General features: G+C 38.2%; 2 protein-coding genes across 3 annotated transcripts; both read left to right on the top strand.

The window, feature by feature from the left end:
- Positions 1 to 2,901: 2,901 nt before the first annotated feature.
- Positions 2,902 to 10,627, top strand: LOC129283252 (uncharacterized). Of its 2 annotated transcripts, XM_064107753.1 has the most exons (3): positions 2,902 to 3,034; positions 3,840 to 9,337; positions 9,438 to 10,627. In XM_064107753.1, the coding sequence occupies exon 2, from the start codon at positions 4,020 to 4,022 to the stop codon at positions 7,875 to 7,877; it is 3,858 nt and encodes a 1,285-aa protein (XP_063963823.1). In that variant the 5' UTR covers positions 2,902 to 3,034; positions 3,840 to 4,019; the 3' UTR covers positions 7,878 to 9,337; positions 9,438 to 10,627. The 2 variants fall into 2 exon arrangements, with proteins under 2 accessions (XP_063963823.1, XP_063963822.1); XM_064107752.1 differs by having other exon boundaries at positions 2,902 to 9,337.
- LOC129283253 (uncharacterized) lies at positions 7,919 to 9,244 on the top strand. The gene has a single exon (XM_064107241.1). The coding sequence runs from the start codon at positions 7,919 to 7,921 to the stop codon at positions 9,242 to 9,244; it is 1,326 nt and encodes a 441-aa protein (XP_063963311.1).
- Positions 10,628 to 12,384: the final 1,757 nt, after the last annotated feature.

The raw sequence follows: 12,384 nt of genomic DNA, 5'->3' as shown, positions 1-12,384 counted from the left end.
CCCTTTTGGACACTGAAAATATACCCCAAAACATCCCTTTTTGCTCATTTGAATCATATGACAAACGATTCATCAATGATATGATGTTGTGAAACCTCTGTACTTGTCCTCTCATAAACAGAACACCTCACCTTGTGATAGACTCTATAAAAGTGAGAATATAAGTGAAATAAGTACTAAAGTAATGAGGGAGTTGTACGTGTGTGACATCACAGATCTTGGTCGCATTGCCAATTGGAGGATCTACATGGCATTAGTGATCTCAATATTCAAATGCTCATAACTTTCTTATTATTCATTCAATCTTCCTCAAACTCTCAACAATATGTTTCTTTGATTTTTCTCTTTGATATGGATTCAGCTGGTTTCAAGGGTTTCATTCTCCTTTAAGGTTTCAAGATGTATCTGATTCCTGGCCATTGTACAATATTGGGAAAAGGGCTTTATCATTATTTGCTTTGAACAGTCTACACCCCATTCATGGGTGATGATGTCATCATTGATCTTCTTTTATGCAGTTCTAAGTAGAGATATCCCTTTCTTTAAAGGGATCGTTTAACTTTGTGAGCAGCTGATTTATAAAATTCTCAAACTGAGTTGAAACGTGCGTATGAGTGCCTGTATTTGTCCTCAAAAACCCTGAAACAGACCACAATAGTGCTGCAAGTCAGGCGGCATGTTCGGGTTCTGTTCGGTTCGGCAGGGTTCGGCAAATTTTTTCCGAACTTTGGTTCGGTTCGGGTTCGGCAATAAATATACAATTAAATTATCAACATATAAAACTAAAGATTGCCAACCCTCGAAGAAATTATCATGTGAAATTTCTGTCGTATATTTATAATAAATTTTCTTTCTAAAAAGAATGGTTATAAAAATTGCTGCATAACTTTCTTTTAAATATTTCAATCTTGAAACCAAAAATAAGAGTCATTTCTACTTTCATTTTTAAATTGAATAAAAAAAACCAAAGAAAATAATATTGATAATGAGAGAATGAGGACAGAAACAGAATTACAAAGAACAGAATATTTTTTGTTCATTGATTATTCCATGTAGATATGATCATGATCGATTACAATGTCATTGCAAACGCAGCTTCTCCGATTGGAAAGTGTTGATCGGGAATGTCGGAACAGTAGACAAACAACCTCCACTCAACTGTTATTATAGTTGGTAAAATTCACATTCCAAAGAATATGAAATCTTTTAGAAAGTCCCTATTTTCTGAAAAGTGGTTAAATCTGGTCAATCAGTTACTTTAAAAAGATAAAATATCAGTCCATTCTTGGTCCCGAAAGATCGACACTCGAGTGACTTCAAACATATTTCCAACACGAAAATGAGTACATGGGACTGTACTGCGTATTTTAGTGTTATGAAATCACTCGGCGTTGATCGTCAGAACCAAGACGGAACTGAAAATTTATCATTTCATTTTCAGTAAATGACCAGATTAAACCACTTTTTAGAAAATATTGACAATGGAAAAACATTTCAAATTCGGAATATGAATTTTACCAGCGTAATAGCAACTGAGAGCAGGTTGTTTGGACTTCCTGTTTCAACTTTCCTTATCAACCATTTCCGGTACACGATCAGGGAACATGCGTTGACTTGCTTTGAATTTTTATCTTTTCTGTTTTTTCTAACCTCATTCCTTCATCTCTTATTTATTTATCTTTAATATTGATATGTATATTTCAGAAGGTGAAATATACTTACTTTACCATTACTTTGTCAGTCACAAGGAATGAATTTATGTCATTTTTTTTCTATTATTAAATACAAAACAATTACATGGACGCCCGATCACAATCATGATCGATTACACTTATACGTAATTCAACTACACTTTTTAACAGAGTTTAGCTTAAAATGTCCCCACATTTTATGAGAAAAAAAAATAAATTCATGGTAATAAAAAAATTGAGACTGATAAAAATTCAATCAAAGACGAGACCGAAGCTGTCATACTTTACATTTACGAGGAATGAATCTATGTCTTGTCCTTTTTCTTAATTAAATAGAAAACAATTAGGTCCGATTACGATCACGATCGATTACGGCAATACGTAATTCAACCACACTTTTATACCGAGTTTAGCTTCAAATGTCCCCTCATTTAATGAAGAAAAAATATATTCATGTTAATAAAATATTCTTAAGTTGATAACAATTCAATCAAAGACAAGATGTGAGCTTAAATGGTGGATTTAAAAAATATTTTGTGTGGAATTGTTATTGTGCACAATCACTAACCAATATTTTTTTTTCATTTTATATTTAAATATATGTATTCCCCGCTTTTATACATATTACGTAGTGAATAAATGTGCCGATTTTTTTTTTTTTTACCGAACCACCGAACCAGGCCTTTGTGTTCGGTTCGGTTCGGTCCGGTTCGGAAGTGCCAAGTTCGGCGAACTTCCGTTCGGTTCGGCAGTTCGGCTACAGCACTAGACCACAATATAGGATGAAAAACTCTAATTTAGATACAAATAGCAATTTATTAGCCTGATTTTGAGAACCGTCTAGTAGACGGGTTCAGCTTATGGCCAGTTTTCTCCAATTCAAAAAGTCCGTTGGCTATTTTGACTGCCTTCTTTTGTGTGTATCTCCTATACACACACTATTAGCTGCACTGTACATTCAGTGTATACCTTGACACTGTATGTAGGTCATGCTGTGTTCATCTAGAATTAACGTGTTGTGGTGCACAGATTCCCTGTATACACATAGTCATTGAAACCAACTCCCAATTATTTCAAACTTTGGTTTACATCTCCAAGGTTTTAAAATTGATCCTGTAAATATAATACTTTGAAACTTTTGGGATGGTATTTGTCATAGAATGACATAGTTTTGATATTCAGATATTGTTGCCTTTTGAAATGTTTGGTTTTTTGCTGTACTTGAGTTTAGACTAATTACCCTTCAAGGTCAAAGCAAGGTCACAGCTAAAACAAGACCGTTCGAAGGTACATCGACCTTGGTCGATCCCGAGTTTTCTTCGTTTTTTAATACAAAACTGAAGGTACGTTAAATTCTGTTCGATTAATATTACAGTGTAGTTTATGCTTAATTCCTACATATATTTCTGTAATGTATTTAAGGTGATTAGGGTCAAATTTAGACCTGTCTTTAAAAATGGATAATGGAAAATTACATAACTAACGTTAATACAAACGTGTTCAACATGACAGCGTACCGAGTGAAAGTTTAATTCATGAAAATTTGTTGTTAATGTAATTCAAGGCAAATGAGAGAAACAAACATGTTTTATGATAGTTTGTCAATTATTTGAAAACACGTATTTTGTTTAATTTGGTTCAATAACTCATACATTTGAGGTGAGATATGAGACCTATTTTTCTTACGCTAATCACTTTGAAACCCAATTGTACGGATATTTTTCCACGCACGTTTTCAAAGCGGAGGAATATTTTCTGATGTTTCTTTGGTGATTCGGCTTTAAGCTAGTTTCGATTAAGTCGTTTTTTGACAAATATTACAATACTTTGCTAAACACTTTGCAAAAGAAACTGAATTGTGCAGTTTGATCATAAATAATAATAAATGTTTATGTAATTTTTAGAAACAAAACAAATGACATTTCAAACACATTTCAGTGAATAAGAAGCTTATGTTTTAATGATATAGATAAGCACAAGTGTTTACATAAAAGTGTAATGAATAATAACACGTTACAGTTGACAAGTGAAAGAAATATTGATATCATTTCCAAGTTATTAACCCATTGTAATACTATGTGAAAGGAACCATTAGTACTTAATCAAGAGTCTAAATCTTTGTTGTTTAATTTTTGTTATTTGCTACAGGATTCACACACAGTTGTTGAATATATGCTACAAGCTAGCACCGCTACTGAGATACTTCCAAGTATTAAAAGGAAGCTAATTTTAGAATACGCCTCCTTTGTGGTTATTGTGACAACGTGGTATATGCTGACACGGTCTTAACAGTTCTTCAACAACTTTGCTGTATATTATCAACGCAAGATGGCTGACACAAAGGCTCTAAAGGTTTCGAGGCGCAATCTGAAGGGACAATTGACGAGGACATTAACAGCTATTGTCAACCTCTCCAATGACTCTGCAGATACTAGTCTCCTCAAGCAGTACATCGACAAGGCCGAGGAACAGTTCGCAAGGGTAGAAGAGACGCACGCAGAGCTTGTACAGGTAATAGAGAACGACGTTGAATTTGAAGCAGAGGAAACCTGGATGGTCAACTGTGAGGCAGACTTTGTCCAGAAGATTAATGATGGTAGGAAAATCCTCAGCAAACAGCTGTCGCCATCATCAATCAACCAAGCATCCAATCAACAGTCAACTACTCCTCCAAGCTCTCCTGCTCCTACCTCTCGGAATCAATCTGCAGGTGCCTGTGCTCCCAGGATGGCGAGACTTAAATTCCCAACATTCAATGGAGATATCAGGGAATATCAGAGATTCAAGGAAATGTTCCAACATTGTACGAAGGAACTGTCGGAGATTGAATGTTTCTTCCAGTTGTCAGAATCAATGATGTCTCAGAAGGAAAGAAACTTGGTCAAAAGCTGTTCGAGTGTAGCAAGAGCATGGGAGATGCTAGACCAACGCTTTGATGACAAAGACCGAGTAGTTGACAGACTGCTACAGGATTTGGATAGTCTCAAGCCATATGAGAGTAAAGGAAAGATTAATCTTCCTGCAATGGCAAACTTCATCCAGGTTCTTCAGAATTTTGAATGCCAAGCAGAGACGATTGGTTTAGCAGGTGAGATGAATAGCAGGATTATGCTGAGCCAAATCAAGTTGAAGCTCCCAGAGGAACATAGGATTCTGTATTACAAAAGTGTTCGCGATGACAATACTGATGATTCCCTCTCAGGACTCAGCAAATGGCTATATCAACAGCACATCCTAATTGAGAAATCAAAATCTACTACATCTGAAAGCTTGGAACCTACAAAGAGAGTTTCAAGGTCCTTCAACGCAGCCATGTCGAGGGAGGATACATCAACTGCACACATCCCAAAGTGCCCTCTGCACCCAAAGACCTCATCTCATTATCTGAAAACATGCAATAAATTCAGGTCTCTTGCGCTAAATGAGAAATTTGATGTGATGAAGTCTAACAACATCTGCTTCAGGTGTGGCCATAATAACTGTATCTCAGGCAAGCCACCTTATGACCACAGTAAGTGCCAGTTCAGGTCACCATGTCGAGTCCAGATGTGTGGTAGTGATGAGCACTTTCCCGCCATTTGTACCAAAGCCCATGATGATGCCAGAGATCAGAGTCGAAGAGTCAGTGCTAATCAAGAAGACATTGTGAGACCCATGCATTCCAACAGCTCAGTTCAATCTTCTACAAGCACAGAAGTAGGGAAACTGCAGGCTACCTTACCAACTGTGATGGGTTTTCTGCGATGTGGTAACAAACGACACCCTGTACGCATCCTGATAGATGGGGGTAGTCAGGCCACCCTCGTAAGAACAGGAATCTTTTCCAGAATTGATGGCGACTGTTACCAGGACCATGACCTGAGCCTTGTAGGTGGAAGCATCATCAAACGCAAGCTGAGGATCCTGGAATGTGAAATCGAGGATAGCCAAGCAAATTGTTCATATCCCTTGAGAGCCATTGAGATCGAGAAACCCTGTGGAGATATACCTGTCATTACTCCTGAGCAGCTGAAATCCTATGACCACCTGACAGGTGTAAATATTGATGAAGCCTCATCACCAGTAATTGATCTATTACTTGGAGTGGACAATACTCACCTTATGGTCTGGGAGGAATATATCAGAGGAGGCAGACCCGATGAACCAGTTGCGGTAAGATGTCCCCTAGGTTGGTTTATTCAAGGAGGTCCATCTAACACAGCACCACTTCTTAACTACGTTAACGTGGTCGCTTCAGGATCCCTAGAGGAGTTCATTGGACTCAAGACGGCTGGCTTGGAACCCAGGAAATGCAAGTGCATTTCTGATGATGAGAAAGGAGCTACTGAATCCATGATAAAGAGTGTCAATCAACTACCAGATGGTTCTTATGAGATCCGCTTACCCTGGAAGCGATCTCCAGAAGGGTTACCAGATAACTATGAGTACGCTGTAAAGAGACAGAAGAGCCTTGAGAACCAGTTCAGAAATCGCCCAAAGGAATGGGAGGTCTACTGTCGGCAAATGAAGGATCAACTGGAAAGGGGTGTCTCTCGGCTGGTGACGCAGGATGAGTTGCAACAAGACAGGGAAACAGGGAACAAGATGTGGTTCCTTCCACACTTCGCAGTTGTCAAAGACTCAAAAACTACTCCAGTCCGAGTCGTATATGACGGTAAGGCGAAATTTCAAGGACATTCCCTGAATGATTATCTTATCAAAGGAGAGAACGTCAACTCAAATTTGTTTGAGGTAGCCCTCCGGTTTCGTGAAAATGAAGTGGGCGTGATCGCTGACATTTCGAAGATGTTCCAGGCGATCAAGATTCCCCCAGATGATGCTAGATTCCACAGATTTGTGTTTAGAGAAAATCCAAATTACCCAATGCAAGTCTATGAACTGAGGACCGTTACATTTGGGGACAAGCCCTCCCCTACTGCAGCAATAGTCACTCTCAGACATGTGGCTAGTGAACATGCACCGGATGATGACAAACTACAGAAAGTAATCACGGAGCAATTCTATATGGACGACCTGAATGAGTCAGTCAGGACCACTGAGGAAGCTCTGGAGCTGAAGTCTAAATTGACGGACACGCTGAAGAAGGGAAACTTCAACATAAGGAAGTGGCAATCTAATGTGAAAAAGGTATGTGACGAGACAGAAAACACTGAAACTGCTACAGTTCTTGGAACCAGTTGGGATCTATCTAAGGATACACTGAGCGTGAAGAAGGTCAAACCCTCTGACGATACTACCCTGACCAAACGGAAGATTCTTGCTCAAACGGCATCCTATTACGATGTTTTTGGAATGCTTTCTGGTCTGTTGGTACGCCCCAAGATTCTTCTTCAAATGTTATGGCAAATAGACCTTGACTGGGACTCCCCTATTGACAAAGGCAGTGAATTGTATGCCATGATGAGTAAGATTAACAGAGACCTTGACAAAATGGATGGCATTGAGATTCCAAGATGTCTGATACCGGAGCCTTACAGGGGAAAGAGACCTCTACCTACAGCATATATGCATGGTTTTAGCGATGCATCGGAGGACGCTATGGGTTTCGCAGTTTGGCTGAGATGGTCCCATACTGACAGTCAACAAGCTCATTTATCCTTTGTCTGTGCCAGGTCTAGGGTGACGCCACTAAAGCAAACAAGTATGCCTCGGAAGGAGTTACAAGCTCTTCTCCTTCTATCCAGATTGATGTACACCATCCGAAGTGCTCTACGCCTCAACATAGAAGGATGGAAGATATGGACAGACAGCATGACGGTGATAAGTTGGCTAAGAGGGCAATCGAAAACCTTCCGCTCATATGTTGCCCATCGAGTTGGTGAGATCACTTCTGAATTTGACCCCTACAGTGATATCACCTACGTTCCCACAGATGAAAATGCAGCTGATCTCATTTCTAGAGGAGGCGATGTCACAGACATGCAGGAGGTCATTGATGGATCAGGATTCTTGAGATTACCTCCTCAATCATGGCCGAAGACACCTGAAAACATTCCCGTCAAACCAGGAGATCCTGAACGGAAGAAATTTCACTCCCGAAACAGCAAGACTTTCGCATTATCTGTGAATGCTGTGTCCAAGAATTCTCCAATTGTTGATGCAACCAAATTCTCTAGTTGGTCTAGACTCCAGATGGTCACGGCCAGGGTGTTATCCCTCAAGGAGATCCACGGAATCAATGGCTGAAGCAACTCATCCGGCAGATCTCTGAATGGCCATCCCAAAGAATGATCAAGGAAGCAGAGCTATATTGGGTCAGGCAAGCACAGAAAGGGATAGATTTCCAAGATCCCAATATACAGAAACTCAGTCCATTCTTTGATGAGGACCAACAGGTGTATCGTGTTGGCGGACGTCTTGGTAGGGCCCCTTTGTCGTATGATGTTCGCCATCCTTATCTTCTGCCAAAGAATAGCCACATTAGCTTCCTCCTTGTACGTGATAGACATCTACATGCCCTTCATGGTGGTCATTTGCGGACTGCGAATGAGGTCAGGAAGAGGTATTGGATAGTAGGCGACATGAACATCGCACGACGTGTTGTTCGTTGTTGCATCCCTTGCAGACGATATAGAGGAAGACCGGCACACCAGAGAATGGCCGATTTACCAGAGTTCCGGATCAGCCCTTGTTCTCCACCCTTCAAGACCACCTTGGTAGACTATCTAGGCCCAGTAATGGTGAAACTGAATCGTAATACCACGACCAAAGGATACTGTGCTTTATTCACATGTGCAGTTACCAGGGCTGTCCACTTGACTGTTGTCCAGGACCTCTCAACTCAGGCTTTCCTTCAAGCCTTGGAAAGGTTTGTCAGTGTTAGAGGAGCACCTGCCATGATGGTTAGTGACAATGCCACTTGTTTCCGAGGGGCTGACAATACAATCAATGAATTGAATCTTAAACTCAACCAAACACAGGTCCGTGAGCACTGTCAACGTTTCAAAATCGAGTGGAAGTTCGGACCACCAGGAGGACCTCACCACCAAGGAGCGGTTGAGCGCATGGTCCAGGAAGTAAAGAAAGCTATGCGGCATCTTGTGAAGGCGGATCGTCTAACCTTTGTGGAATGGGAGACCATCTTCTGCAGGATCTCAGGTCTCATCAATAGCCGCCCCCTGACTGCGATGTCTTCCTCACCCATGGACCATCCTCCAATTACCCCCAATCATTTTCTTATTGGTAGAGGGGAATTGACCTGTCCAGACATCCCTTGTGAAGACTACAAAGGAGATCCACGCAAACGTAGAGAACTTTGCAATAAAATGGTGGACGGGTTTTGGCATAGATGGCTTGGCTACATCCACAAGTTGACGCCACGTCAGAAGTGGCAACATTCTGCAGAGAACATAGAGAAGAACGATATTGTCCTTGTCATCGGTGATGACAAAAGACGTGGGTCTTGGAAGATGGCCGAAGTAGTAGACACCAAACCTGGACAAGATGGACTGGTAAGAATTGTTGAAGTGAAGTTTGCAGACGGCACATGTGCAAACAGACCCATCACTAAACTTGTATCTCTGATGAAGCGAGAGGAACGTTCAGACATTTAGACTTTGAGAACGATGATATTAATTACAGGACAATTATGAACATATTGGAGAAATTGCTCCTAATGATTCAAAATGCCAAAGATGAAAAGATGGGTATTGGAGAAATTGCTCCTAATGATTCAAAATGCCAAAGATGAAAAGATGGGCATTGGACAAATTGCTCCTAATGATTCAAAATGCCAAAGATGAAAAGATGGACATTGGACAATTATATTTTTAATGAACCTTTTTTATCAAAGTTTTAACGCAAGAATTGATTGTTGTATTTGTGACATTCCGTCACGCTTAGGGGGTTGGGATGTCATAGAATGACATAGTTTTGATATTCAGATATTGTTGCCTTTTGAAATGTTTGGTTTTTTGCTGTACTTGAGTTTAGACTAATTACCCTTCAAGGTCAAAGCAAGGTCACAGCTAAAACAAGACCGTTCGAAGGTACATCGACCTTGGTCGATCCCGAGTTTTCTTCGTTTTTTAATACAAAACTGAAGGTACGTTAAATTCTGTTCGATTAATATTACAGTGTAGTTTATGCTTAATTCCTACATATATTTCTGTAATGTATTTAAGGTGATTAGGGTCAAATTTAGACCTGTCTTTAAAAATGGATAATGGAAAATTACATAACTAACGTTAATACAAACGTGTTCAACATGACAGCGTACCGAGTGAAAGTTTAATTCATGAAAATTTGTTGTTAATGTAATTCAAGGCAAATGAGAGAAACAAACATGTTTTATGATAGTTTGTCAATTATTTGAAAACACGTATTTTGTTTAATTTGGTTCAATAACTCATACATTTGAGGTGAGATATGAGACCTATTTTTCTTACGCTAATCACTTTGAAACCCAATTGTACGGATATTTTTCCACGCACGTTTTCAAAGCGGAGGAATATTTTCTGATGTTTCTTTGGTGATTCGGCTTTAAGCTAGTTTCGATTAAGTCGTTTTTTGACAAATATTACAATACTTTGCTAAACACTTTGCAAAAGAAACTGAATTGTGCAGTTTGATCATAAATAATAATAAATGTTTATGTAATTTTTAGAAACAAAACAAATGACATTTCAAACACATTTCAGTGAATAAGAAGCTTATGTTTTAATGATATAGATAAGCACAAGTGTTTACATAAAAGTGTAATGAATAATAACACGTTACAGTTGACAAGTGAAAGAAATATTGATATCATTTCCAAGTTATTAACCCATTGTAATACTATGTGAAAGGAACCATTAGTACTTAATCAAGAGTCTAAATCTTTGTTGTTTAATTTTTGTTATTTGCTACAGGATTCACACACAGTTGTTGAATATATGCTACAAGCTAGCACCGCTACTGAGATACTTCCAAGTATTAAAAGGAAGCTAATTTTAGAATACGCCTCCTTTGTGGTTATTGTGACAACGTGGTATATGCTGACACGGTCTTAACAGTATTTTTACACTATAAGCCTAATGTTAGGCCCATTTTCAGGAACCAAAAGGAGAATTTTTTAAATCAGAACAAAGTGAAATGATCACTTTAACCTATAAATGTGTAAAACTTTTTTTAAAGTCTAGATCTGAAGTTTCTAGTGAAAATTTCAAAAATTTTAATATTTAATTGGATATCATTTTCCTTCCATACTTTGAGTATGACAATCCTGTTTGGTGCAATAGTCAGATTAAGCACAATCATTCAGTTACAGTAAAAGTAAGTCATACATGTACATGTATATTCTCATTTTATAAAGGCCCATATCACTGATCTTTGAAGGTAAAGTCAACTCCAGAAAAATATTGATTACAAATAGAGAAGAATAAACTACATATGCTGAAAAATATCGGATGTAAAATACGATATTATTTATGACATTCTTAAGTTTCACTTGATATTTTCCACAAAACAGTTATATGCACAATCCATCACTCACTTTTCCTTTTGTTTTTTATTGTTTGAATTACATGTATACAGTCAGTCCGCAGCCCGTCCGAAAGTGCTCTATTTTATTCAGCGGTATGCATAGCCGTCCGTGGTTATGCATACGTAATGAGCTGTGAAGACGAACTTTCCGATCGGTGTTTTTTGCTCTTAGAATCGTTTATTCCTCACATAATTGGTCTTATTTTATAGATAAAACTTTGAAATTTCTGATCAGCTAAATAAAATGCACATTTAATGTATTTTGAAGACCGATATTTAGCTTAGAAAAAATGATTTTTTTTCAAGAAATATATATGAATAAACAGAGCGCATTTTTGCATCGAAATCACACTTGCGTCAAATTGATATTATAATCAATATAAAGCGTAGACATTCTTCTTTACGACTGAAAAAGAATTATGAAATTTCATGATGTAGCAAAGTCAGGAACCACAAAAAACCACGGCAATGTCCATCGCGAAATGATTGGAATTGTAGTAGAATTGCCGACGCGTTCTGATTGGTCAACAGCGGCGCACAGACTTACAACATTATATATAGCTTAAAAAACCCGGAAGTAGTACGGAAGAGATCGATGGCGAATTGCGTGAGTGCTATGTTTTGACGTGTGCAAGGACCCTGGTTCGAACCCGCCAGACTGTTTTTTTTTTTTTTGGGGGGGGGGGTTGATGGGGATATGTTTATGCTTTTTCTTTAAATCATATTCCTTCATCGTTCCTACCCAGCTTTATTCTCTTTTTACTTTCATATGAAGTTCTATTTAGGCCTGTATTTATTAAATCATGGAGCTATTAATAGCTCTATGATTAATTCTTACTTCTTCTTAATCACTGCTTTTGATTTTCAAGTTCTTGATTACACTTATTTGGGCAGGGGTGGGAAGGGAAGTGAGTTAAAGGTCAAGTGCACATCAACAAAAAAGTATTTGAATAAATACAGAAATTTCCCTGTTTTAACACAAAACAGTTATATACACAAAACAATGGTATGCAAATAGAGTTGATTATGTCACTCACATCAAATTACTTTTTAAATTTTTGTTGCATTTTTATTATATAAATTTTAGCAAATTTGATGTAAAAAATCTTTCTCGAATCACAATAGGTTACATTTATGGAAACTACGAATGTTAATGGAGGAATTAAAATCCCTCTCAAAATTTGTTAATGAAAATTAAAATAAAATATACATGTCATGTACATGTATCAAA

Source organism: Lytechinus pictus, chromosome 12 (genome assembly GCF_037042905.1).
Source record: "Lytechinus pictus isolate F3 Inbred chromosome 12, Lp3.0, whole genome shotgun sequence".
NCBI lineage: Eukaryota > Metazoa > Echinodermata > Echinoidea > Temnopleuroida > Toxopneustidae > Lytechinus > Lytechinus pictus.
Note: the sequence above shows the minus strand (reverse complement) of the source record. Positions and strands in the feature narration are given on the sequence as shown.

Excerpts from the sequence above, each read along its gene's own strand:
- LOC129283252 (XM_064107753.1), top strand. The coding sequence starts at position 4,020 with ATGGCTGACACAAAGGCTCTAAAGGTTTCGAGGCGCAATCTGAAGGGA.
- LOC129283253 (XM_064107241.1), top strand. The coding sequence starts at position 7,919 with ATGATCAAGGAAGCAGAGCTATATTGGGTCAGGCAAGCACAGAAAGGG.